At 44.4% G+C, this 27,926-nt stretch overlaps 2 protein-coding genes across 11 annotated transcripts in view; one reads left to right on the top strand and one right to left on the bottom strand.

Annotated features, from left to right (window-relative positions):
* Positions 1 to 724, bottom strand: part of NSD3 (nuclear receptor binding SET domain protein 3) — a 125,881-nt gene extending 125,157 nt beyond the window's left edge. For all 4 annotated transcript variants that reach the window (XM_059155982.1, XM_059155983.1, XM_059155984.1 and 1 more), the window contains exon 1: positions 584 to 724. The gene's annotated coding sequence lies outside the window, so the exon portion shown is untranslated. The remainder of the gene's footprint in view (positions 1 to 583) is intronic.
* Positions 725 to 5,843: 5,119 nt separating this feature from the next.
* Positions 5,844 to 26,043, top strand: LETM2 (leucine zipper and EF-hand containing transmembrane protein 2). 7 transcript variants are annotated; one of them, XM_059156353.1, is made up of 12 exons: positions 5,844 to 6,384; positions 6,679 to 6,857; positions 7,682 to 7,762; positions 9,042 to 9,492; positions 10,126 to 10,269; positions 15,307 to 15,444; positions 16,090 to 16,290; positions 17,368 to 17,487; positions 21,257 to 21,370; positions 23,308 to 23,400; positions 23,885 to 23,986; positions 24,731 to 26,043. In XM_059156353.1, the coding sequence occupies exons 3-12, from the start codon at positions 7,716 to 7,718 to the stop codon at positions 24,791 to 24,793; spliced, it is 1,473 nt and encodes a 490-aa protein (XP_059012336.1). In that variant the 5' UTR covers positions 5,844 to 6,384; positions 6,679 to 6,857; positions 7,682 to 7,715; the 3' UTR covers positions 24,794 to 26,043. The 7 variants fall into 7 exon arrangements, with proteins under 7 accessions (XP_059012336.1, XP_059012335.1, XP_059012340.1 ...); XM_059156352.1 differs by having other exon boundaries at positions 6,638 to 6,857; XM_059156355.1 differs by having other exon boundaries at positions 5,855 to 5,937.
* The last annotated feature ends 1,883 nt before the right edge of the window (positions 26,044 to 27,926 follow it).

Here is a 27,926-nt window from a genome sequence, read left to right as displayed (position 1 = left end):
AACCTAGGTCTTCCAGTTTCCTGAGTCCATTTCCGATCTTCCTATGCATCCTGTCTCAACAATTTCTTATCCCTTTTCCAAATCCACCTTTTCCTCCACTTCCATTCCCTCGTTTATCTCTTGATGCCCCATTTCTCCATCAAATTCTACCCCCTTCCCCCAGACTCTTCTAATTGCCACAGTGCACCCCCAAACCTATTTCTCAGTCCACCCAGGTCTCTAATCTTCTCCAAACCTAACTCTTTTTCTCTTCCCCTGCCCCTCCCCCGTTCCATCTCTATCCCCGCCCCCATCCCACCTCTACTCCCAATTCCCAGCTCAGCGCCACTCCATCTCTTACCCCAATCCTACCTTCCCAGCCCCACCTCCCTATCTCCTCCACAACCCCTACCTGGCCCTCTGCTTTACCTCCTAGGCTCCCCCTGAAGCCTTTCCGACCACCCGCTGGTCCTCCCATCCCTGTTGGGGTCTCTCTACCCGGGACCCATCCCTAGGTCGCCCCCTCCTCGTCGTTCCCTCCTCAGCTCTTCCTTCCAACACACACACACACACACACACACACACACTCACTCACTCACTTTACCTTCAGTTTGTTCCATTCTAACCCCCCGGCCGTGTCAGTACGATCACAGGAGAGACACGGAGGCCCTGAGTGGGGCTGAGGTGCGGGCAGCCGCCGGGGCCGCGGGGGGAGGACACGGAACCGAGCTAGGCCGCATGAAATCCCCGGGCTAGATTTCCCTCGCGCCGGACGCCTCTGCCATGGCTGCCGGCACCGAGAAGGGCCGCGGCCGGGCCGGGCCGGGCGTGAAGCTGAGAGGAGGAAGGCTGCGGGAGGTGGGGTGGTCAGGGGCGGTGGAAGGATGGGGGGTCGCCGCGCAGCTTCTGTCGCTAGAGAGAAGGCTGTGGCTGGCGGCCGGGCTGGGGCAGCAAGGTCCTCGGGGCTCGACTTGGCCTTCGCACGCCTCTCCGCAGCAACCAGCGGACAGTCCCCTTCGGCCTCCGCCTCCGTCCTGACCGCCGCTACCGCCGCTGCTGCCGCCGCCGCCCGCTCCCGCCGCCGTCGCCGCCGCCGCGCACAAAGCCCCCCCACCCGGCTCTCGGAGTGCCGCCGCCACCGCCGTCGCCGCCGCCGCCAAATCCTCAGTCCCTCATTGGCCGCTAGCCGCGGCGCCTGCTGGGAAATGCAGTCCTGGGTTTGCGGCGCGGGCGGGGTTGGGGGAGCGAAAGGAGGAAGAGGGTAGTCAGCCGGGCGGAGAGGAGGGGCCCGAGAGAGTCTAGACAAGAAGTGAGACCGCAGGCAATAAAGGCAGAGGCAGGAAGAAATGATACGAAGGAAAGTTCACACACACACACACACACACACACACACACACACACACACACAACCAAAAGACAGGTTAAAGGTTGGGCCTGTGAGGCAAAACTGCGTCCGTGCGTGTTGAGACTTATTCAGTTAACAACATATATTAAACACCATATGGTCCTCCTCACAGTAACCCTGCTGCACACTCCCTAGACGTCAGAAAAAGCCTACAAACGAGGGCCGGGCTAAGATGACCGGGAAAGAGAAGAACACTTTGTATGTCTCCTCGGCTGCCTTCTGTCCGACAGCTGTCAAGAGTCAGAGCTTCCTATCTCACATGGGTCTGGGTCTGAAACCGTGGCAGCAATTTCAGACCCAAGCCGTGGGAGACAGCGTCTCTCTCAGCCTCGGGTGTGTGTCCCGGATACGCCCCCACCCCCGTCCCGCCCCACAATCGCAAGCCGTGGCGGCATCTCAGTCGCTGTGAGGAAGCGCTGACCTCCCTGGCGGGCACCGGGCCCCACACGCCTTCTTCCTGCTCGCGCTGCGGGCCCGGAGGCTTGTGGGTAAGGAGGAGAACGTCAGCGCCGACTGCAGCCCGGACCCCTAGGGACCGAGAGGGCTCCGTGCCCGTCACGTGCCGGGGCCGTCTGCTGCTCACTGCCAGGCCTTCCCTTCGAGGGATGGGAAGGCATTTGCCCTCGAGAGAGCTCACGCAAGAATGAGCGGAGGAAACAAGAGTCAAAATTCTCTGTAACCCTCTGAGATCTCCCCATCCTAGGAAATTTATGTTAAACAATAGAAGGTGTGTGACACAGTAAAGTATACTGCCTTGTCGGGAGTGTGCAAAATTTTGTGATATTTCCTGGGGCCTGGTGGTGATGACTTAGAACGTTACGGCACAGAGGGCCGCCTGGGTGGCTCAGGTCATGATCTCAGAGTCCTGGGATGAAGTCCCCGGGGTTCCGTCTCTCTGCTCAGCAGGGAGTCTGCTTCCCCCCCTCTCCCTCTGCCTGCCTCTCCATCTACTTGTGATCTCTGTCAAAGGAATAAAAACAAAAAAAAAAAAAAAAAAAAAAACTTAAAAAAAGAAAAACGTTGTGGCACAGAGACTTAAACGTAAGAAGGAAATACAGGCAACAGCAATCAGATGAGGAAACCTATCCTCTGTGCTCTGTTCTGAGAATAATAAAGCTATGTCACTACTAGATGTTATACTCTGCACTGACATTGTAGTTCTGGATCTGTTTGGCACGACCGCAAGAAATTTCTGGTATCTTTGTCTTTAAATATCATTTAAACAACAAATTTAAAGATTCCTACAGATCAATTATTTTAATGACTACTACTTAGGTTTCAGGTTTTTAAAAACATAAACCTTTTAATTATACTATAGATGATATTGAGAATTAAGCATTCCCATTACTGTTAATCATTAAATATTTCCTTTTTTCCCCTAAAGATTTATGTATTTATTTGACAGAGAAAGGGTGCAGAAGCAAGAGGAGAGGCAGAGGGAGCAAGAGAAGCAGGCCTCTTGCTGATCCTGGGATCATGTCCTGAGGATCATGGGATCCTGGGATCATGGGATCATGACCTGAGCTGAAGGCAGATGCTTAACCAACTAAGCCACCCAGGTGCCCTATTCATTAACTATTTTTAAATGTATGCTTATGTAGTACCTGTTTTGTGCAGTACCAGGAGTTAAAGGAATCAGTAAAAAGCACATTTTTGTTTGTTTTAAATGTCTTTTTAGAAACAGACCTCTTTTAAAATTGTATTGGTTTATTTGATGAGACACAGGAAGAGAGGGAACACAAGCAGGAGGAGTGGGAGAGGGAGAAGCAGGCTTCCCATCCAGCAGGAAGCCTGATGCAGGGCTCCATCCCAGGACCCCAGGATCATGACCTAAGCGAAAAGCAAATGCTTAAGGACTGAACCATCCAAGTGTTCCTGGAACACATATCTCTTAAAGGGGGCCCCCTGAGCTTATTTCAGTTTGATTGTGTCTCCTGGAAAGACAGGTTAAATTGATCTTTTTTTTTTTTTTAATGATCTTTTCCACCTTCATCCTGCCTCTCCATCTTCCTGTATATCCCTTGTTTTGTTGATAAATTGTTACCTTGACCAGATATCTGGACTTTTTCTTGAGGAGAATTTGGTAAGTTGTCCGCAGGCATTTTATTTTAATCTGTTTCTATACTGACAAGAGTTTAAAATTAAAGTTCTGGGAGGTAGATATATAATCTCTTCCTGTGAAACATAAGAAAATATACTGTTAATAACATTTGATCTTGAACTATATTTAGGGAAATGACCATTAAAATTAATAATGTACGTTTTTAGCATCTAACATCTTCTGAGGTTCAGATCACACTTTGTCTTCTACATACAAAATGAGCAAACAATTAAGACAACAATCTAACACAATTCCCAGAGCCAGAGTTAAAGAGAAAGGAATTTTTTGTTTCTCTTCCAAAGATTATATCTAAAAACTCCTTACATGATAAATCACTTAATCTTAAAAGTCAAAAAATTGCCATACCTGATAGCAGAAAGCAAACATTGCTTTGAACGAATAGATTTCAACAGGAAGGTTTTTTTTTTTTTTTTAAGATTTTATTTATTTATTTGTCAGAGAGAGAGCGAGGCCGAGCACAGGCAGACAGAGTGGAAGGCAGAGTCAGAGGGAGAGGGAGAAGCAGGCTCTCTGCGGAGCAAGGAGCCCGATGCGGGACTCGATCCCAGGACGCCGGGATCATGACCTGAGCCGAAGGCAGCCGCTTAACCAACTGAGCCACCCAGGCGTCCCTCAACAGGAAGGTTCTTAACCCTTTCCTTTTTATATTAGGATTGCTGCTGACACGTGACCGTAGTAGAAAATCTAGCTCATTTTTCCAATACTGAACTTGGAATCATTCATCTGGTTTATGAATACTTAATGATTTTACTGTGCCTGTTTGTAAATGAATACAATGCATGAATAAGAATATTTCCTGGTATAAAATGTCTCCCAGGGAACTGAAAGGCATATTTTTGCATCTTTATGATCTTTTCCAGAAAAGTACATGTTCATGTTTGTGCGGTGATTAATCTGTGGAATTAATGTGAAAATTATAACCATCTAGACTCTTAAAGCTCAAAATTTCCCTTCGGAAATTTTCAGGAAAGGAAAGGGAGAGAGACCAAGGCTTTGTAGATTTTGTTAATTCTAGTAAACATAGAACGTGAAGTGAAACCTTTATGTGGAAACTCGGGCATCCAACATGCCCAAAGGGCCCTCTAGTGGCCAAACTGAAAAATTCTGCCTATTTAACACGGTTGATCCATTTGGTTTTAAGCCGAAAAATGCTTTGTAGATTAAAAGCTGTCTACATAAACAACAACAACACAAAACCTGAAATTGAATACCCGCCATCTTTCATTCTTACAAATGTGCAGCCCAGATGAGTGAGTTCTGTGGTCAGCTCACGTGTTAAGTACTCTCCCTGTGAAAACGATTCCTTGTTGTCTGGTAGTCCAAGCGGATCCACTAAACATTTTGTTTTCCTTCTAGAGCCAGATGAAACGGACGGGTAGAGATAACAGGAGAGCGAGAGCATTTCTATATCTATCACTTTTCCAAGACGGCTCAGTTACCCAACCTAGGAACTGAAGTGCCCCAACCTGCAGTACCTATGTCACTGCACAGTTACTAGAATATATATCTTAAATGTTATTTGAGATTTCTCCACAAACTACTGATCACAAATCATACCTCTTAAGCGAGCATTTGTTTTTTTAAGATTTTATTTATTTAACAGAGAGAGATCACAAGTAGGCAGAGAGGCAGGCAGAGAGAGAGGAAGGGAAGCAGGCTCCCTGCTGAGCAGAGAGCCCGATGCGGAACTCGATTCCAGAACCCTGAGATCATGACCTGAGCCGAAGGCAGCGGCGTAACCCACTGAGCCACCCAGGCGCCCCTAAGCGAGCATTTATAAAGCAAATTAGTGGAATTCAGATTTCCATATGAGGATTTCACAGCATTCCACTCTTAGGCCCCGGAGAAGGGAAAGCGAGGTTTTCCTAACCATTCCCGCCCTTTCTGCCACTGCCTCTCCGTAGAGCTCTCCGCGCCATCCCAACCGCGGCAGTTGTTGATTTGTAGGGGTTGGGGGTGGGGAGAGTACATCTAAGTGATGTAATTCGTGACTTTAAGATGGTTACCATGGCGACTATCAGGCATATTACGCTATCGGTAGGGTGAGAGGTTCTTTAATCTAGCCTTCAACGAGCATTTTCGGGGACGTTAGCCTACACGCCAGAGAGTAGAGACAGGCGGAAAAGCGTCAGTCTTGCCCCCTGCCGCAGGACAGACTCTGCTTAAACTAAACCCAACAGAGAATTCATTTTGCCGGTGGGAACTGGACCTTGGCTACTTCCAGGGCTGCCGCACCGAAGGACGCCCTCCCGCCCCATAATCTGAGAGCTCATTGGTGGGTGGTGTCGTCACTCAGAATGACGTAACGGGATAGGAAAGAGGTGGAGCCATAGAGACTTCTGGGGCCCCTCTAGCTGGGGACCTGGGCGAGGGAGGTTTGGGAAGGGGCTGGAGGACTGAGGCAGCCGTTCCGGGGAGCCGGCCCGAGGAGGTAGGGGTGGGCTGGCCAAGTCCTTAGGCTGTTACTTGGTGGACCTCGCCTGCCTTTTTTACTCCGGAGCCCGCTCCCTCCGCATCCTGCTCTTCCCATCAGGGCCCAGGTTTCCCGATAGCTTCCAGTTCCCCACCGCACTCGCCTCAAGCCCATGACCTCGTGCCCCTGCCCGCCCCCCAGCTTTGGAGCTCAACCTCCATTTCCCCTCCTTCCGTGCTTCGCTTCGTCCTCTCTCTTCCGTACCCGGCGCCGGGCTTCTCCTTCCATAAACCTGGATCGCCAACAAGGTTGTCCTCCCCGTGCCTGCACCATCCCCGCACCCAAACACAAAGAACCGCTCCCCCACCCCCACCCCGCCGCAGCAGACACAGTCCACCAACACACTACGTGCACAAAAGCCGACGGCGCGTTTTGCCCCCTGTGTCGTCAAGGGCCAGAAGCAAGGTAACCCGGGGAGCCTGGGGCCCCGCGTGTGGGCGTGGGCGGTGCGAAGGCGCAGGCGGGGCTCCTGGCCGGCCCCGCCTAGGAAGTGGTTACCCACCGCTCCGGGCGGGAGTGCCCAGGGGCCGGAGAGCAGGTTAACCGCCTGATCGGGTGTGGCTTGCCTCCAGCAGGAGACCACCCTCCCTTAGCTTGGGTTTAGACGGTCCGAAGTATTCTCTGAACTCCCGTTAAAAATGTCAGCTCTGTGGTTGAGGTTTCCATCCAGGAGAGCACCCTGGTCTGCGCCTTTTCCAGCTGGAGGAAAGCAAAGTTGACGCTAAGAGATACTACCAAAAAACACCTTGCTGCCCTTGGCTGAAAAGGACTACAGGATGGAGAAAGGTTTTGAAAAAGCTTGTTTAAGGATAGCTCAGTTTGGACTCTTTGGAGAATCATCAGTACAGGAAACCAATTTACCTCCACTTGAACGATTAGTAGGTACCATGTATTATCTTCACTGCTACATAAATGTGGTCAGTGAATAATTTTTTGTTTGTTTAGTAGGCTCTGTGCCCAACATGGGGCTTGAACTCATGACCCTGAGATCAAGACTTGCCTGCTCTACCAACTTAGCCAGCCAGGCACCCCTGCTTTTCATCTTTAAAAGTTTGGGGCAACTTGGCCAAGTATGGGAAAAAGCTAACTGAAACAAATCCAGGATATTTTATCCTACCTGTATTTTTAGGCTACAAATAAGTGTGTATTGCTTAACTTCTTAAATACCTGGCAGCGGGGGCACCTTGGAGGCTCAGTGGGTTAAGCCTCTGCCTTTGGCTAGGGTCATGGTCTCAGGGTCCTGGGATAGAGCCCCACATCGGGCTCTTTGCTCAGCGGGGAGCCTACTTCCCTCTCTCTCTCTCTCTCTCTGCCTGCCTCTCTGCCTACTCGTGATCTCTGTCAAATAAACAAATAAAAATCTTAAAAAAAAAAAAATACCTGGCAACCATTCAAGTAGGTTACTGGGTGTTATTGACCAGAAATTAAAAAGTCTTTAAAGACCATATCACCATCATGAGCACCATGATGTTAGAGATCATGTCTATTTGTTGGGAAATCAAAAGTACAATTCTCAAATCCAAGCTGAGAAAACATTCATGATTGTTGGAAATGATCTTGAGAAGAGATTTTACACCTTGAACGGAATATGGAAATTTTCTAAAAAGTTATATTTCTGTAGTAGTAAACACTGAAATCCTGGTATCTTTATAATTGATGTGTTCTTAAAATACTGAATTGTTTACTTAATCCTTCTGTCTAGGTTCCTATGTTGACTAGTTGAGACAAATATAAGTATGGCCTTCTACAATTATAAAACAGTCTTAGCTATTGCCCGGACAAGGTAAGCCATGGAATATTTATATAAACTTTTTTCTAGACCAGAAAGATATATGTAAAAAGATAGGCTTGTTCCACAACAAATGAAAGCTTTGTTGACTTTAACTCTACTGCTTTTTAGGAAGCTGATATTTTATTGTATTTAAACTTACCCTAGCTTTTCTATGTGCCTTAGAACTCGGGCTGAGTAATCTTTAGATGTATGGCACAGGGAAGAGAGAAGATGTAATGGTTTTAGAGTGACACCTCTGTAACTGATGAATGTTGCATGGGCCCTTAGATAGAAAAATGAGCAAAATGGCTGTCAAACAAGCCAGGCCTGGGCATATACCTGCGCTCGTAGGCCTGTTATCACTTATTTATTCTAAAGAATATTCACTGAGAACTTACTATGTGCCAGATACATTGTACATTTTCCCTTTTGGCCCTTCAAAAAGTGTTTTATCTTGGCATGCTTCAAAAACAGTCTGAAAGAATGGGAAAACCATCTCTTTGCCAGAAGAAATGTCTTTGCCAGGAACTTTCTTTGCCTAGATGGGTCTTATTTTTATTTTCAAACAATCTGATGTGCTAATTTAACTGAAGATTGTGAGCTGTTGCAAAACTAGAATATAGAGATCCCCAGCTGGGGTGCCCAATTTTAGTTCTTATTCCTAACATTCTTAAGGAATTGTAGGTGAAGGGCATTTGGGACACAAATGCCTCTCATTTGAGGGAGTCCACAGGCACCACACAGACAAACCAGTATTATGTGTTTGGTTAATTTCCACAGAGGCTGTGAAGTGTTTTGTTCAAGCAATATTCCTATTGTCAGCGGAGTAACCAAAGATGCAAGTGTTCCACCTGTTTTATGATAGTAGATAAAGACGACACCTTTAAACACAACCCCTGGTGGAAAAATGTTTGCTGTTAGATTTTTAAATTAATAGTTGCAGAGTTTTGCGCTCATGTCAGCACTGCATATACTAAAATTGGAACAGTTCAGAGATTAGCATGGCCCCTGGCACAGGAATAATTCCAGAGTTTCTAACTTGTAACATAGCAATTATTTTTAGGAATTAACTTATTAATATTTCTCATAGAGTCTATCACTCAAACATAAAGTGACACTGTTCTTCAACTGGGGTAAAAAGTTATATTTCCTTCATTTGTGAATATCATCTGCTTTTAAAATATGGCTTAAAAGCCGCTGCTTTATTTTAACCATATAAATATTGATTTCTTTAGTTTGTAAGTTGGTAACAGTATGTGCTCAACTCAGAGGATGTCGCTCTTTATTCCAGATTCCCTAGCTATTTTGTCCATCCTACCAGCTCTTATTCCCCATCATTTGCATTTCTTCACTTGCCAGATTCCCATTTAAATAGAACATACATCAAAAACTGTGTAAGCAAGAAGTACTCCTATCCTAATCAGTCAGGCAATAAAGTACTTCACCTACGAGCTAGAATAATACAGAAGCTGCACACATCAACATGCTGGTTACAAGAGGTCCCTGGTAAACCTCAACTGCAGCAAACCCCAAAAAAGCCTCAGGCGACAAGCCCTCAGCCCGCAGAAGGAACTGGCACGAAGATTAAGGAAGAAAAGCGATCTTATAGACAAAGAATTATGGATGAACTTAAATATTATTACAATGGATTCTACTTGCTGTGGATTGACACCAAAGTTGCTGCCAGAATGGTTTGGAGGTTGTTGCACGGACAGGTGCTGACCAGACGAGAGAGACGAAGGGTAGGCACGAATCATATTTGAGACAGAAAATGTAAAGTTAAATTGAATGATTCGGGAACCAAGTTTTAAACTCACTTGAGAACTGATCCCAAAAATCCCAAAGTAGGAATAGTAACTGATAGTGAGAACCACAGTTTCTTCCGGAGTTTCTTATTTGTCTGTACAAATACTGTACAACCTTAGGCAAGATTCTTGAGATTTGTGCATATTTGCCTACAAAGTGGTTATAATGGCGTTCTGATCTCCCCCAAGGGGTTGAGAAGCTTCAGGTTTGATCTGTGCACCTGAAATAGGAAGTAGTGTTAATATATTAAGTATATGCTTTTGAAAAATCAGTTTTTGACAGATACTGTACTATTAAAGTACAGACTGCTAACATAGATGAAAGCTAACAATAGATGATGCCAGCAATATGTTTTGATTGTCATAGATTTCCTTGAAGGTATCTCATAGATGTTACTTCAGAGCAGTAGTAAAAAGGAAAACCCTACTGGTCCATTTTATACACAGCTGCAGAAAATCTGTCTAGGGTTTTTAACACTTCAAGGACCAACGCAGGCTTTTTTGGTTTTGTATATTTGTTTGGGGCATGTCCTAAAATAATGAATATTGCGTATGCATTTAATTCTTTAGCTCTTGAGGACTTGTGCTGATTTCTTCCGCCTGGTTCCATTTATGGTTTTCATAATTGTACCCTTCATGGAATTCTTATTACCAGCATTTCTAAAATTCTTCCCAGAGATGTTGCCATCAACTTTTGAAAGTGAATCCAAAAAGGTATGTAGGACTTTTTAACTTAAAAAAAAAATGGACTCTATTCTTTAGTTTTAAGTTTACAGAAAAATTGAGTAGAAAGTACAGAGGATCTTGGATACTCCCCCCATTTCCCTGGTTGTTAATGTCTTGCATTTGTGTGATCTGTTTGTTACAATTGAAGAACCAATATCTAGATAATATTAAATATCCTACTTTACATTGGCTTCACTCTTTGTGTTGTACTGTTCTATGGGTTTTGAAAAATGCATGATGTCATGGTATCTACCATCACCCACTGCCCTAAAAATGCTCTGTGCATCATCTGTTGTTCCTCCTACCTCCCCCAACCAATGGCAAGCACTGTCTCCGTAGATTTGCCTTTTCCGGAATGTCATAGAATTGGAATCATACAGTATATAGTCCTGTCATGGATCATTTCTTTCTATCACTGCATAATATTTCACTGTATGGATGTGCCAGGGGGTGTTTCTCTGTTGACCTGTTGAAGGGTATTGTGTTTGATTCCAGTTTTTGGCAATTATGAATAAAGCTGCTATAAATATCTGTGTGCAGGGGTTTGTTTGTTTTTTATGATCATAAGCTTTCAACTCATTTGGATTCCTAAATACACAGGAAAGCAATTACTGGATTGTATGGTAAGACTATGTTTAGTTTCATTAAAAAAAAATAACTGTCTTCTGAAGTCCCTGTATCATTTTTCATTCCCACCAGCAATGAGAGTGCCCATAGCTCTGTATCTTCATCAGCCTTCAATGTTGTCAGTGCTTTGAATATCAGCCATTCTAATAGATGTGAAGTGACTTCTCATTGTTATTTTAGTTTGCAATTCTCTGATGACATATGATACTGGGCATCTTTTCATATGCTTGTTTGCCATCTGTATGTCTTCTTTGGGGATGTATCTGTCTTTTGCCCACTTTTTAATGGAGGTATTCATTTTCTAATTGTTGTCTTTTAGGAGTTCTTAATACATTTGGATACAAGTCCTTTAACAGATATCTTGCAGATATTTTCTCCCAGCTTGTGGCTTGTCCATTTTCTTAACTGTCTTTCACAGAGCTAATGTTTTTGGTTTTGTAATTAAATATAAGTTATCAGTATTTTTTTTTTTCCAGATCATGCTTTTGGTGTTATATCTAAAAACTCATTGCCAAATTCAAGGTCACTTAGGTTTTCTCCTACATTTTCTTTTTCTTTTTTTAATTTTAAGTAGGCTCCATACCCAATGTGAGGCTTGAACTCATGACCCTGAGGTCAAGAGTCCCATGCTCTACTGACTGAGCCAGCCAGGCGTCCCTCCTACATTTTCTTCTAAAAGTTTTAAAGTTCTGAGTTTTACATTTAAGTCTCTGATCCATTTTGAGTTAATTTTGGTAAGAGGTGGAACATCAGGATTAAGATTCATTATTTTCTTATTTATGTGTGGATACCAGGTTTTTCTAGCATCATTTGTTTAAAAAAAATGATTCCCTTTCCATTGAATTTATCTTGTTTTTCACCATTAAAAAAATAAAGGGAACAAAAATCAGCTGTTATTGCAGTGACTAGTTGAACAGTGGGCATGATTTAGCCAGGCAGACCCTTTCTTTCTTGAGAATAGTCCTAGAGAAGATGGGTCCTCGTTGGATGGTCACTGTGATGGTGACAGACTAGGAAAACTAGGGAGCCCCTTTGTTCTTTCCCTTCTGTGCCACTCTACTGGACCAAGCTCTGAAGGCACAACCACATGATGAGAGGATGAACAGGACAACTTTTAAATCGGATCAGGAAATGTTTTCTAGAAGAGATAACTATGCAACCTAGACTAGAAGGATGGTAGAATTTTGCCGCAACATTTGAAAGGCTTTCTGGATAGAAAGAGTAGCACCTAAAATGGCTTACTTGTGTGAAAGAATTGGACATAATCTGAGACACTGAGTGCTGCTTTGTGGGTGGAGCAGGGAAGAGACAGAGTGATGTGTTGGGGTCAGGTTGGAAAGCGTCTACCACCCTAAGAGATGTAGACTTTGCTTTTGACCATGGTGAATAATGGAAGGTAAATTTAAGCAGAGGGTGGGTAACACAGTTAGATCTGTATTTTAGAAAAAACGATTTTGCTGGCTAAAAGGATGGAAGAGGGCAGGGCCAAAGGAGGGATTTCCCGATTTCCGGCTGGCATGCTATTACAGTAGCGCAGGAGAGATTAAATTATGAAAGTGGCATTAAGAATAAAAACTTGAAGGGGCGCCTGGGTGGTTCAGTGGGTTAAGCTGCTGCCTTCGGCTCAGGTCATGATCTCGGCGTCCCAGGATTGAGTCCCACATTGGGCTCTCTGTTCAGCAGAGAGCCTGCTTCCTCCTCTCTCTCTCTCTCTCTCTGCCTGCCTCTCAGCCTACTTGTGATCTCTGTCTGTCAAATAAATAAATAAAATCTTTAAAAAAAAAAGAAAAACTTGAAGATACGTTAGAGGTACACGTAAGGGGTAGAATCAAATTGGCATATTTGACTGGCTATGGTTTAGTTTACTTACCTTTAAGATAATCAGGACCTAGAATAAATACTGTGGGATTCCAGGGAATGTGTTCATGAATTCAGGAAGGTGGGGGAGAAAGGAAGTGATTTATCTAGATTCCTCATTCCTCAATGCTGCTCATTCCCCAGATACACATCCATACACCCCATGGCTACAGTTTTAGAAGATACGTTCTCTTTCTTTTCTTTCCATGGACTAAAGCAAATGAGAAAATGAGAGAGAGAGGTGGTGTGGTGGGGGGAGGAAGTTGTGGGGGTGGGCGATGGGAAGAAGCAAAACTTTCTATTTATGTCAGATCAGAGAACCCATGCATTTCTCTTTCGTAGTACTTATTTATTTATTTATTTATTTTTAATTTTTTTTTTAAGATTTTTTTTTTATTTATTTATTTGACAGAGAGAAATCACAAGTAGACGGAGAGGCAGGCAGAGAGAGAGAAGGAAGCAGGCTCCCTGCTGAGCAGAGAGCCCGATGCGGGACTCGATCCCAGGACTCTGAGATCATGACCTGAGCCGAAGGCAGCGGCTCAACCCACTGAGCCACCCAGGCGCCCCCGTAGTACTTATTTATTATACTTTAATTTGTAGAATTACTGGATGATCATTAGTCACTAATGTTTGTCTTTCCCATTAGACTAAAGTCCCATGAGGGCAGGAATTCTTATCTGTTTTTGCTCAATTTATCCCCAGTACCTAGTGCAAGGTAGATGCTCAATAAATAAATGAATAGGTGGTTGGATATGGATATAGGAAATGGATAACTAAATGGGTTCTAATGATGGCATTGCCACTGGCGTTGTGTGATTTTTTTTTTTTTGGTTGAGTCTTTTTTTTTTTTTTTTTAACAGACAGAGATCACAAGTAGGCAGAGAAACAGGCAGAGAGAGAGAGGAGGAAGCAGGCTCCCTGCTGAGCAGAGAGCCCAATTCAGGGCTCAATCCCAGGACTCTGGGATCATGACCTGAGCCAGAGCCAGAGGCTTTAACCCACTGAGCCACCCAGGCACCCCTTGGTTGAGTCTTTTAAGATTTTTCTAAAAATTCATGATTGCTATGATTGGTTAATCATTAGAATCTCTTGGGCAACTTCAAAAAAAAAAACAAACATAGAAAATCTTATTCCTCTCCATCCCCGAGTCCTGACCATGGTTATTATTTTTTTTAAAGATTTGTTTATCTAGTTTAGAGAGAGAATGAGCAAGCACATGAGTGGGAGTGGCAATGGGAAAGGGAAGAGAGAATCCCAAGCAGACTCTGCGCTGAGCATGGAGCCTGACGCAAGGCTCAGTCTCATGACCATGAGATCACGAACCCAAGCCAAGACCAAGAGTTGGATGCTTAACTGACTGTGCAACCCAGATGCCCCTGACTATGGTTATTTCAACAATGCTACCACACTGCATTTCTGATAATAAATGAGGTTTTAGAAGTACGCATTAACATCATGTCTTAAGAGTATACATTTAGGGGCACCTGGCTGACTCAGTCAGTAGAACATACAACTCCTGATCTCAGGGCTGTGAGTTCAAGCCCCACCTGTGGAGTAGAGATTGCTTTAAAAACAATAATAATAAAAGGAATGTACATTTAATTCTCTTTTGTGTAGTACTTTGTTTATATCTGTCATAACACTTAAGTCAGTGTATTATAATTAATTGTATCTTTTTTTTTTTAAAGATTTTATTTATTTATTTGACAGAGAGAGATCACAAGTAGACAGAGAGGCAGGCAGAGAGAGAGGGAAGCAGGCTCCCCGTTGAGCAGAGAGCCCGATGCGGGACTCTATCCCAGGACCCTAAGATCATGACCTGAGCCAAAAGCAGCGGCTTAACCCACTGAGCCACCCAGGCGCCCTAATTGTATCTGTTTTGTACTGAAGTTATATGATACTCTAGCATAGAGTTAATTTCCTAGTTTTCTTTGTTTGTGGCCCACACAAAATCTGGGCCCACTCTGGGATCGGGGGCTGGCTCAGCTAGCAGCCAGGATGGTTTATACCAGACTAAGAGATAATATCTCATTCTAAAGCTTTTTTTTTTTTTTTTTAAGTTTTTATTTATTTATTTGACACACAGAGATCACAAGTAGGCATAGAGGCAGGCAGAGAGAGAGGGGGAAGCAGGCTCCCCGCCGACCAGAGAGCCCAATGCAGGGCTCGATCCCAGGATTATGGGATCATGACCTGAGCCGAAGGCAGAGGCTTTAACCCACTGAGCCACCCAGGTGCCCCTAATATCTCATTCTAAATAATGACAAAGCCTTCCATTGAGGGGATATTTTGGATCTATCAAATATTTATGGCCATCGTATTAGTAAGAGATAAAGGGTAAGATTAAGGTGGCAAGTTGCAGATAGAGACTACTTTTTTTTGGTTCTCACAAAACCCATTTAACTAGGTTTGAAAATCGTTTTAAGTTGCAAAAGAGGGATGAATGATAACAAGGGTAACAATTCTTTTCCTCTCATCTTTATCTAAGAACTTGTAAACCTGAAGGATCGATTAACTTTCTCCTCTTCCGTTATTAAGGAGGAAAAACAGAAAAAGAAAATGGCTGCGAAGTTGGAACTAGCAAAATTTCTTCAAGAAACGATTACAGAAATGGCCAGGAGGAACAGGGCCAAGCTGGGAGAGGACTCCATTCAGTTCTCCTCCTATGTCAAACAGGTGTCAGTCTCTTGTGGTTACACTTCTAGGTACACACCGAGGTTGTGGAAGCAACTTCTAGGCTGGCGGTTATATGAAAGTTTCATGTCATTGTGGATTGTCCAGATTGTTCACAGTCTCTGGCAAATATCTAAGTTATACACATACAATATTGCAAACATTTACAGTAGAGTGTACAAAACCTACCTTACAGCAGTCATGTATTGGAAAGAACCGTAGATGTAGAGTTAAACTTCTGAACTACTCCTGATTTTTCAGCTGACTTAGGCTGACTTGGAGACTTCCTTATGCTTCTTGGTCCCACAGGGCCCATTTCCAGATGTAAGACAGAGTCTATGAATGTGCTTTGGTGTGTATTTCAAATAGTATGCAGAGAAGGTTAAATTAAGAAATACATTTTATAGTTGATAATTTTTAAAAAAAGATTTATTCACTTATTTTAGAGAGGGAGAGTGTACATGAGTGGGGGGAGGGGCAGAGGGAGAGAAATGATCTCAAGCAGACTCCCGTCTGAGCTCAGAGCCTAACATGGTGCTCCATTCCATGGCCCATGAGATCATGACCTGAGCCTAATGCTCAACCGACTGAACCACGCAGGAGCCCTACAAAACACATTTTAATGAACCTCTTTGTCCCACTGCCTAGGTCCAGACAGGCCACAAGCCCAGCACAAAGGAGATAGTTCGATTTTCCAAACTGTTTGAAGATCAGCTCACCCTGGAGAGCCTAGATCGACCTCAGCTGATTGCCCTCTGCAAGCTTCTAGAGTTGCAGGCCTTTGGAACCAACAATTTGCTCCGCTTTCAACTTCTGATGAAACTAAAGTCTATAAAAGCAGATGATGAAGTAAGAGCTGAACTGTAGTTGTCAGGGGATTAGCCCGGCTTGGGAGATCCTTTAGGGTGACTTCGTGATAAAGAGCTGTATCTTCTCTTAGATCTGCCCCTGGACGGGTTCTGGCAAACCACTGAGCAGTTTAAACAATCATTACCATGACAATCTGAACCCTCATTACTCACTTCAGGAGTTGTTTGTCATACTCTGACGCACTTTTCTGGAGAATGCCCTCATAAGCAGTTAGTGATTTAGTAATCTACATCAGTTAGGACCCGCTAGAAGGAACAGCAGCCCAGGAGGCTCCTGAGTCTTCCATTACTAAGGACAGGGCTCTGCCCTCACACCTCAGCTCCCCTTCCTCAGAGCTGGCACCGACGTAAATATTCTGCTGGGTGAGTTAGTCTGATAAGAAGGAGTGGCAAGGCATAACGCAGGGAGGGAGAGCCCAGCTTAGACATCTGATGGGGGAAAGGCATCGTTAACTGCTAATTAGACTCTTAAAAAATGGAAAGAATGTTTTTTGAATCAGAATCAGCTGCTTTCAAGCATTCTGCCTGAGGGAGCAAGATTCCCAGAACTGAGAAAGCATGATCCCGGTGGCCTCATTTAGATTTCAGCTGTTGCTTTCAGAATTTTGGAATAAACAGTACTGGTCCCAGAAGTACCCTAGTTTTGGGTCACACCAAGCAGAAACCGTATTGTGTATCGAGCGAGTTTTGTGGACCCGAGTTACGGCCGTTCCCGGATGGAGGTAGGAGGATGGTAAGGGGAAGGGCGACACTGGGACACCAGCAAATGGTGCACTGAGAGCTTGTCACGCGGAATATTTTCTAATGAATCCTAAAGCTGCCATGAAGGGGAAACGCACATCGAGAGGGGAGAGGATTACTTTGGTGAAAAAGTGTTGGAGAGGAGTCCTGGGACTATTTCTGATAGTGTTAATACCAGTTTGCAGAATTCCCTTCATTTTCAGCTGCTGCACCTTTAGCCAGCGAGAGGACAGGTGTGGCCCCTGATTTGTTGGAATTTGGGATTCGGTAAAACTGGAACCAAAAGGGCCAGTACCATTCTTTATGTTACTTTCAGGTAATTGCCAAAGAAGGGGTGAGCGCTCTGAGCGTGTCGGAACTACAAGCAGCCTGCAGGGCCCGGGGGATGAGATCCCTGGGTCTCACTGAGGAACAACTGAGACAGCAGCTCACAGAGGCAAGTCGCAGCTCTCCGGGGCCCTTTCCACTAGAACTCTGTCCCCTGCGCTTTGTAGACCTCACTCTGATTTCTGTTTTTCAGGCGAGCCGTCCCACCTAATGTGCCTTCTTTAATTGAGCAGTGGGACGCTGAAGAAGCTAGATTTATTTTTGATGGAGACAGGGTACTCTGTCAGTTTTCTTTCTTTTTTTTAAGTTTCACTTAATTGACATACACTGCAATATTGGTTTCTGGAGTAGAATTCAGTGAGTCACCATTCACGTACAATACCCAGTGCTTGGCACAACAAGTGCCCTCCTCATACCCATCACCCATCGAGCCCATCCCCCGTCCCCCCTCCCTCCATCAACTCTCAGTTTGTTCTCTATCCTTAAGAGTCTCCTCCGGTTTGTTTCCCCCTCTCCTTCCCCCCTTCCCCATACGTTCATCTGTTTTCTTTGTTAAATTGCGCATATGAGTGAGATCATAAGGTATTTGTCTTTCTCTGACTTATTTCACGTAGCTTAATACACTCTAGCTCCATCCGTGTCATTGCAAATGGCAAGATTGCATTCCTTTTGACAGCTAAGTAGTATTCTATTCCTTCTTTATCTAATCATCAGTCCATGGACACTGGGCTCTTCCCATGACTTGGCTATTGTTGATAACGCCGCTATAAACATCAGGTGACATATGCCTTTGGATCTGTTGCTGCATAAACAACAATCACAAACTTAGTGGCTGAAAACAGCACCCCATTTATTAGCTTACAAGTTCTTTTTTTTTTTTTTTTAAGATTTTATTTATTTATTTGACAGAGACACAGCAAGAGAGGGAGCGCAAGCAGGGAGGGTTAGAGAGGGAGAAGCAGGCTTCCTGCTGAGCAGGGAGCCTGATGCGGGGCTTGATCCCAGGACCCCAGGATCACGACCTGAGCTGAGGGCAACTGATAAACGACTGAGTCACCCAGGCACCCCAGCTTACAAGTTCTATCAGAAGTGCAGGCTGTGTTTTTTCTGGAGGCTCTGGGGGAAGATTCCACTTCCAGGCTCATTCAGTGTGTTGGCTGAATTTAGTCTTTTGCAGCTGGAGGACTGAGGTCCCATTTCCTCACTGGCTGTCAGCCCCAGGCTCCTCAGCCCTGCAGGCCCCCTGCATTCCTTACCTCTAGGTCCCATCCCTCTGCAAAGCCAGGAAAGGAGAGCTTCTCACACTCTAGCCCCCCATAGGCCTCACATCTCAGACTTCCCCTTTTTGAACTCTAGCTCCAGATTTAAAGGCCTCACGTGATTAGGTGAGACCTCCTCAAATAACTTCCTGCTTTCAGTTCTGCTGACTTGGGGTCCTAATTATTTCTGCAAAACCCCTCACAGCAGCACCTAGATTCATGTTTGAATAACTGGGAGAAGGTGTGGGTACACTAGGGACTAGGAATCTTGGGGCCACCTTAGAATTTTACATACTCAGGGTATTTTAAGGGCCTGGGCAAAATTCTTGAATCCAGGGCCTGTTGTGTGTGAATCCATCTGGAGGTCTAAGCCTTGCCTGAGGGCTTTACCTGGGACTACTTTCCAGTTAGTACCCCAAGCCAATATAAAGTGTTAGCTTTGGCAACAGATGTTTAATATTTTCCCACTGACAACATATTTTAACTAAGAGCATCAGTGTTTTTTTGTTTTATGACTTATTTATTTTAGAGTGAGAACACCTGCACACATGAGTTGGGGGAGGGACAGAGGGAGAGAATCTTAAGCATGCTTGAGTCCCCGCTGACCACGGAGCTAGATGTGGGGCTAAGGTGGGGTTTGATCCCATGACCCATGAGATCATGACCTGAGCCAAAACCAAGAGTCAGATGCTTTACCGACTGAGCATAGGTATCCCAGAGCATCAATGTTTTTAATCAAAGCAGTAACTCCTATTAATATTCTCATTCTTGGGGCCCCTGGGTGGCTCAGTTAGTTAAGCATCTGCCTTTGGCTGAGGTCATGATCCTGGGGTCCTGGAATGGAGCCCCATATCGGTAGGGGAGCCTGCATCTCGCTCTCCAGCTCCTCCCTTGCTTGTGTTCCCTCTCTCACTATCTCTCTCTGTCATAAATAAATAAAATCTTTTTTAAGAAAATAAAAGTAAGTTTAAAAAATGGAACTCTCATTCTTGTAACTATAATAAATGCTATAAAGCATACACAAATTATTTTGGAATAGGAGCAATTGTTGTGACTTTGAAACCACGTCAGGTAGCTATTTCCTTTTACATGTTGGACCTGCTCTGGCTGGAAGATGAACATATTGTAGGGAAAGTTTCTTAAAATAACTTATTTCTTTTTTTTAATAATTTTTTAAAGATTTTATTTATTTATTTGACAGAGAGAGAGATCATAAGTAGTCAAAGAGGCAGGCAGAGAGACAGGGGGAAGCAGGCTCCCCTCTGAGCAGAGAGCCGGATGCAGAGCTTGGTCCCAGGACTCCGAGGCTGTGATCTGAGCCAATGGCAGAGGCTCAACTCACTGAGCCACCCAGGTGCCCTAAAATCATTTATTTCTTGAACATAGAGTATTAAATGGATTCATACTGTCAAATAGCTTTCTTGAAAGTGTACATTTTTCCCACAAAGGAGTGAGGATACCGATCCAACAACGTATGATAGTCAACACTGTATTACTCAGAAATTCTTGTGTTAGGATACAGGCAGGCATTTCACAGAAGGGAAACTCTAAGATGATAATCATATGAAACACCTTAACTTCATAAGAAGATAAAACAGATACCACATTCACCTGTTAAGTTGGCATAGATCAGTTTGATAACACACCGTGTTGTTGAGGGTTAGGGAGAGGGGCACTCATGCATTGCTACTGAAAACCTCCACGGAATCTTTCAAAATTTAAAAATGCATTCACTTTGACCTAGAAATTTCACTTGTGCAGTATGACATATCTATAAAATTATCCACTGCAACACCATATATAATAACAAAAGACTGGAAATAGGCTCAAGTTCATAAATAGGAGAATAATCAAATTATGGCCTTTTCATGCAACAGTGGGATCCTTTACGGATGGTTAAAAAGGAGGCATCTCCACAGCCACGCATATGGATCGATCTCCAAGATATTTCAGTGAAAAAAAGCAAAGGATAGAACAATGTGTATATATTGCCTTTTTTGTGGAGATGAAAAGTGTACAAATGTGTGTTTGTTTATCCACAGGATACTTTGGGAGAGTACGTAAGGACCTGGTGACAGTGGTTGCTTCTAGGGAGGGAAACAGGGTGGTTAAAGGATGGGAGTAGAAGGCAGGTTTATTGGTATTGATCATATTTTATTTGCTTTCTGAGTTTTGTCTCGTACATGTATTATCTACCTAAGTATATATGTATATAGCTATGTGTCTATTTTTTTTTAAAGGTTGGCCATTTGGTACTTGAAAATCACATCTCATTCTCATTTTAATTTCTTTGGTTATGAGTGAGGCTTATTTATTCTTTCCCCTCACTTGCTCTGTGTCTAAGAGAAGATCCCCCGCTCCTTCAATCCGCAGTGGATTTGAGAGGTGACTGGAACGCTCCCTCTCTAAGAGAGGCTCCCACTGTTGCGAGGCGGGTAACAGACTCCAGCCACTGGTGCCGAAGCCAGGAGACTAGTGTTCTCACCCTTGTCCTGCCACTGCTCCCCAGCATGTGCCTGGGGAAGCTGATGAAACTAGGGAAGCGGTTGGTGATGGTGAGTCACGCCCAGTTTGAACATGCTGGAATTCTGTCCTGTGTTATTCTCTTCCCATTTCCAGTGGCAGGACCTCCACCTGAAGGAGAATGTCCCTCCTTCTCTGTTGCTTCTGTCACGAACCTTCTACCTGATCGATGTGAAGCCAAAGCCAATCGAGATACCTCTAAGTGGGGAGGTGAGTACCCAGGATGTGGATTTCCGTAACTGGGGCCTCTCTACAAATGTCTTATTTCCTCTTGCAGTTAGGGAGGACATTTCTTTTTGAGTGTCTTTTGGCACTTGGTCCAGTGGGCTTTAAAATCTTTTTTTAAATTCCTTAAGAAAATTAAAATTGCTAAAGCTAACTCTAGCTATAGGGCTCTTACTGTCTTTGTCTCAGCTTGATTTAGGAATCCAGTTTATTCCTTCTCCTGAACCATCTAGAGTCTTCGTTAGTGGCCTCTTGCTCTTCTGAGACTGAATGGTTCCTCGTCTTTCATGTCCATTTCATTTGTCGAGATTCCTATTAATTTTGAAGTGACGAAAGGCCAGTCTAGAATGTAAACTTTTTGTCTTCCTTCCACTCATTTTCTTAGTCATTTTTTGTTGCCTTTAATTCAGTAGCTCCCCGCCACCCCCTCACCACCCCCAGCGTTTTACTGTAAAACCCAGGATTGGCCCGATCACTAGAGCATCTTGCTCTGGTCAGAAGGGGCCTCTCACTTCTCTGCTTTGTGGCTTCATGTCTAAGTCAGAATCTGCACAAGTGAGAAAGAGAGACCATTGTGGAACATGCTGCATGTGTGGTGTAGCAGATGAATCCAAGTTCTCTGGAGTGGGGACCCATCCGTTTTAATTTAGTTATGCTAGTGACTCCTTGGACAAGCCAAGGGAAATGATATGAAGTCCAGCATGAAAATTACACTTTGGGGAACACCCTCTTGCTTTGCCTTTCCATATTTCCAGAGACTAATCAGATTTGGGCTTTGTTCAGGAAGGATTCTAGGGAGAATGGGAGCAATTCTGGAACCTATACCATCTTTTAAAAGGCAGCCTACCTGGTTCTTACTCTGTATTTGGTCTTTAAGACTGACCAAATTTGTCATTCTTAGACTGCTCTCAGGTGCAAGGAAATCTTGGGATAGTACAATATCTCAGAGCTTAATCTATGTTCTCAGAATTATTCTAGTGGGGCATAAACACTTTAGCCAGATGCCACTTTCTGGAATGTTTGAGAAAGACCTAGAAATTAAGGACAAAATGACAAGTTCCTAGGCATTTTATTTGTTGCTCTTTTCTTTTTTTAATCCATGCTTTTAAACTTGTTTTCCATATATACAGAATGAGAATAAGTAGCATGCTAGGTTCTATACAGAATTTAGGGACATCAAGTTAAATATACTATAATTTAGGATATATGTAGCTCTTTTCCCTCCCAAGTACACAAAACAATTACATATTTCCAAAGAGCAGTGACATATTTACTTTTCAAATCTAATTGTAATTCTTGAAGATAGGTTAGCTAGCTGTTCTCAAAATACCATGTCTTCCATTTTCCTCATGTTGCAGGAGCTTCTGTTAAGCAGCACCTACCATTTTAATAATAAATCGGACAAACTTACCATTATTAGACACCAAAAATGATAAAGATAATAATTTTGACTAAGTTGTATTAATACTATTAGAAACTGATGAGTAACTGAGAAAAGGCAACTTTTTTTTTGCCAGACTGAAAACCGGACCAGAATTGGCAAATCAGTAGCTTAATGACCGCAGACTTTTTTTTTTTTTAATTTATTTTTTAAGTAATCTCTACACCCAACATGGGGCTCAAACTCACAACCCTGAGACCAAGAGTTGCATGCTTCACTGACAGAGCCAGCCAATCACCCCGACCAAGGAGTTTTAATTCTAGAATCTCATTCAAGGGCCACTTTGCATGTACACCACTCAGTGATACTAAGTTGCTGCTTCAGGGGCCTGCTTCCTACATTCTCCTAAAGGGCAGAGTTGAAGAAGTTAGGGATTCAGTGAGTGGAAAGCAAGTTGCGCTAGAAAGCATTAACTACTGTAAAAGTTGAGTTGTAGGAAGAGCAGAAAGCTGATGTTCGTATAAAATACTTCTCTTCCTAGTCTTCCAAAACAGATATTCTTGTGGAATCACCTACTTCTCTTGGATCTAAGGAGACACTGGTGGATTTAGCACCTCCACTGAAGGGAACTAAGGTTAGACTATTACTTTTCATTTGATTAATTAGGTTTCAACATGAAAATAAGTTAATTTATCCTTTTTTTAAATTTTAAGATTTTATTTATTTATTTGACAGACCTGGGGGAGGGGAGCAGGCTCCTTGCTGAGCGGAAAGCCCGATGTGGGGCTCGATCCCAGGACCCTGGGAACGTGACCTGAGCTGAAGGCAGAGGCTTTAACCCACTGAGCCACCCAGGTGCCCCAATTTATCCATTTTTAACTCTCAGTGAAACTGAATTTCAATACCATGGTGTTCTTTAATCAGGACTATTTATTGTACTATTGTACTATTAGGTCAACATTTGGCTCTATGTAATTAGGTTCCAAATTTAGCCTTTTGAATCCTGTCGTGGAAGAGGTGGTAGTTACACGTTCCTGGGGGTCTCAGCAGTGTGACTATAGATCTAAGACCCATTCTGTTTTAAATCAGTAACCCAACTCTCAGTTCTGCTCTTAAAGGATGAAGAATTTATACAGCTGCCGCCGGTTCCGTCATCCCCCATAACACCATCGACACCTATCCCGTTACCTGAGGGACCCATCACTTCTGCTAAAGAAGCTGTGAGTATCTGAAAAAAGAACACCTTTGGTCTAGTTATTTTTAAGGGCAGTGAGGATCTAGAATTGTTACTATTGCAAAACACCACATGCTTCTTCCTGTCATCCAAACAGGAAGTTGTAGGCTGAACTTTCATCGTGTCGTAACCACTACGTTTTTAAAATTCAGTTATCAAAAAGCCCCCCCAAAAACCCCCCCAAAAACCCCAGCTTACCAACCAGTGCAGTCATGGATGAGGCCTCAACACATTAAGTCTAGAAGCTCATTATAATATAGGCAGACTCTTATTTTCTTTTGTGCCAGATGGAAATAGTTCCCATATGTTGTGTATTTTGCACAGGCTTTAAATGTCAGGAAATACTAGCAGGAAAGCAATTTAAATCCTAGGAGAAATGTATGTAAATAAGAAATTACTTATTTATCCACTTTTCCCCTTTGGGTCAAAGAATCTGCGACAGGGCAAAAGCCTGACACAAGGATGTGGCAGGGGCGTCCTGGGAGAGGTTGACTGGCTCAACTGGCCCCCAAAGGCCAAAGAAGAGAGCCAGCCAACACATAGACACCCAGGGCCGGACACCCTGGGTCCTTGCTTGCAAGTCTTTTTAAATTTTATAATTAAGGTAAGTTGCAAACTTGGAGTTGACTTTGTGCTCTGTCATTTGATTAAGAAAACAGAAAAGGGGCTCTTGAGGAACTTCCACATCTCGCTGTGAGCAGTGCCTAAAGTCCTTATGTTTTGTACCTAGACCCTCCAGGCCGAATCACAAAAGGCAACGCAGAACAGCAAGGCAAGTTCTAAAGGTGCATAAGGACCATGGGAGATGAAGCTCAGTCGTCAGCTTCCTGCCCGCAGCGGTGGCATCCATGCAGGACCATCCAGCTCAGACAGATGCTGTGTCTGGTTTAAGCAGAGATCAGCCGTGTCGTCCTTGGGGCAGTCCTTTGAGGCCTTGTAACCCTTCCAGATGACGCCAGCAGTGAGACCAACTTCAGACCATTTAGAAATATAATCTCAAAGCCACCTTCCTCTGTACCATGACGTCATCCCACTAAACTATGTGAAGCCCCCTCCCCGTGTTATTTTTGAACAGCTTCATATTCGTGTGCATGTCCTTTAAGGGAGGACTTTTTTTGCATAATGGAATCAGCTTGGCACCTTAGATTCAAGTAAGAACTTGGAAACTCCAAAACCAGGGATCCATCAGTAAAAATAGTGCCCTGGAAACAAAGCACCTTAATGGGATGGAATGGGCTTATTCCCCAGTAAGGCCTTTCCGGATATGAAGAAGAAAAAGCTTTCTGGAGAAGAAAACAGGAGTTCAACAGACTGGCGATCCACAAGGCCTGGCTGCTGCTCGGCTGCTCAGAGGCTCCCCCTCTGGGGCCCTCGGAGCCTGCAGGAATCTGGGAGGCCGCCACTATTCCAGCACACGTGGCTTTCATTAGCCACCATTTTGCCAGGAAACATAATTACGGGTTTAAGACGTAACCATTTGTCTGTGCTGGGTGTATGCTTTTCTGGTGTGTGTGTCTTTCACAAACAAGACCATTTGTTAGTCATCGGGGTGGTTAAGAGTCTGACACAATCCCTGAGCTACCCAGTAACGAGTATTATGTTCAGATACTTATGTTTGGGGTTTTCGGGATGGTCAGTTCTGATAAAACTCAATACCTTGCCGTGCAGCTGACCCAAGAGCTTTCTTCCCTTGGGGAGTGCTTAGAAAGAAAGAGGTGTTTTCGGTTTGTGGGGGATGAGATTGGTTTTCTTCACTCTCGGTGAAACTGAAAGCGGTTAGATGGGAGTCATTGAAACCAAGTGCAACTCCAATCTTCCTGTCTGGGATCACCTACGTGAGGACTGTCATCAGTGCTTCCCAGCAAAGATCTGTACTTTACAATGCTTTCTAAGCTCCTCTCCACCAGAGGGAAAGCCCCACCCTGGCCTGCTAATGCACTCCAGTTCCTCAAGAATGATGAATCCCTACTACACAGCATTCGCTGGGTCTCCCCATTGGCCTCGCAAGGTGATTCACAATAAATTCTCCCATTTTTAAAACCATGGGTGTTTATTTTAATTAGCTCACATTTCAAGTGTTGAATGTGGAGAAGGGATTAGTTACTTAACTTGTTCAATCCTGTCTTAGCTGAATGATTTATAAGGACTGCTAGGCTGTTGTGCAGTTCTTTCTGGCTTTTCCTACAAGGCAGAGTGGGAATGGTTACGGCAAGGGGCCCCTGGTCAGTTCTGGCTCCAGCTGGCTGGCCTTCACCCTTTTTCTACATAGAGGCACTGAGACACTGAACACACTCCTCTTCCCATTCTTTGGATCATAGGTCAAAGAAGTCAGGATGTTTCTTTGGTCTCATCACCTAGAGCCCTTGGCTGTTGGGCTGTATGGGATTTTTACATCTAGCCCCTGCTGAAACCGAACTAGCAGTTCTGGTAAATAGTTACCAACCAACTCTGGTTGGGGCACAGTCCTGGCTTATAGCATTTGCCTTCAGGCTGCCATCGAGAGGTCACTGAGGGAGTCAGGAAGAGGGGTGCCCCATTAGCACCAGCACAGTCATTAAATGGGTCACTTCTCTGCTCCAACACAAGCATCTGGGAGGCAGTGTCCTGTATGTGGCCCTGAAGGGTTTTAGGTGCCAACCTGGAGGGACCTTGCCCCAGGCTGAATCTTCCTCAACAGCTGGGTTCTTGCTGATCTTCCATCCCCTTGGCTCTCCTCAGCTGAGAGAGAGGGGTGGGAGGCTATGCCAGCATGCTACAAAGCTTGCTCCTTCCCTGCAGATGCCTAGGCTTTGCTGTGCCATCTGCGAATCATCCCACTGGGTGGGACTGCAGGCAGTTTATAAGACCAGACCTCAGTGGTGCTGTCCGATTTGGTCGGCATCCCATTCAGAGAGCATTTTGCCCCAACACGGAGGTGTTGGTGGCACCTGACATTTACAGACCCACACCTGTGCCACATGTAATTCTGTCCTTCAGTTGTTACAGCACCAGTCACAATGGTGACATCAAATACACTGTCGTGCTGTCAAACCTAGGCTGAAGATTTCCCAGTCACTACCAGTTAGCTCCCTGGAGGTCAGGTCAGACCTAGGGAACTTGGAAGCTGAGTGGCACAGCCCCCCGCTACGTTGACTGAGATCTTGGCCTGCTGGCTCCTCCCAGTGGAGACTGCCGGGCATGGCGGCTTCACGGTCATGGAAACAGATTTCTTGCTTCATCTGAAGGTCAATCTTTCTCACTTGAGGATCAATAGAGTACATTAGTGGTGCCTAGGGACTGACGCTCTCCAGTCTACGGCAATTATAAATGGTGGAAAGGCAGTATTGATTAATGGCATGATGATCCCAGGCCCTAATCTTTGAACCCTATGGAAACCAGACAGGTTCAGTGCCTCTGACGGCACGACGTCTTCATTAGATAGACTGGACTCCTTTCCTCAGGAGACCCCGTCTGGTTATCTAAGTAAAATGGCCATTTCATTTTCTCTCAGGTCGATTTTACTATCTTTTATTTTAGACAGCCAGCTCCGTCTCTGGGGGAATTTGTGGGTGATTGGAGTGGTAACAGCAAGGACGCTACGGTCTTAGTAACAGCGCTGTATGTTCTCCAGCACCTTCCCTAAGGCATGGAAATCCTCCATCCACTCACACAACACTGCTTCAAGGGAGGGCTGAGGCGAGATGATCGTCAGTATTTTAGAAGGAAAGACACCACTCTAAGGTCTCCAAGCAAATGATTTTAAGAGCAGAAATTCATTTCCTGGCTCTGTTCACCAAATTACGCCTTCTTTAAACACAAACACAAACTGTAATATGTTGACAAGACGCGTATTTACAGAGACATGAGGGTAGGAGAGAACTTTACAACAGTGGCCAACACCTCAGCTGCCCCCTAACGAGCTAGCTCTCAGAAAGCAAACTTAAAGC

This window comes from Mustela lutreola, chromosome 18 (genome assembly GCF_030435805.1).
Source record: "Mustela lutreola isolate mMusLut2 chromosome 18, mMusLut2.pri, whole genome shotgun sequence".
NCBI classification, from domain to species: domain Eukaryota; kingdom Metazoa; phylum Chordata; class Mammalia; order Carnivora; family Mustelidae; genus Mustela; species Mustela lutreola.
Note: the sequence above shows the minus strand (reverse complement) of the source record. Positions and strands in the feature narration are given on the sequence as shown.

Bases quoted from the DNA above. Each gene is read 5' to 3' on its own strand.
- LETM2 (XM_059156357.1), top strand. From the start codon at position 7,716: ATGGCCTTCTACAATTATAAAACAGTCTTAGCTATTGCCCGGACAAG. The intron at 7,763-9,041 runs GTAAGCCATGGA...TCTTTATTCCAG, and splicing joins TTAGCTATTGCCCGGACAAG to ATTCCCTAGCTATTTTGTCC. The intron at 15,445-16,089 runs GTGTCAGTCTCT...CCCACTGCCTAG, and splicing joins TCTCCTCCTATGTCAAACAG to GTCCAGACAGGCCACAAGCC.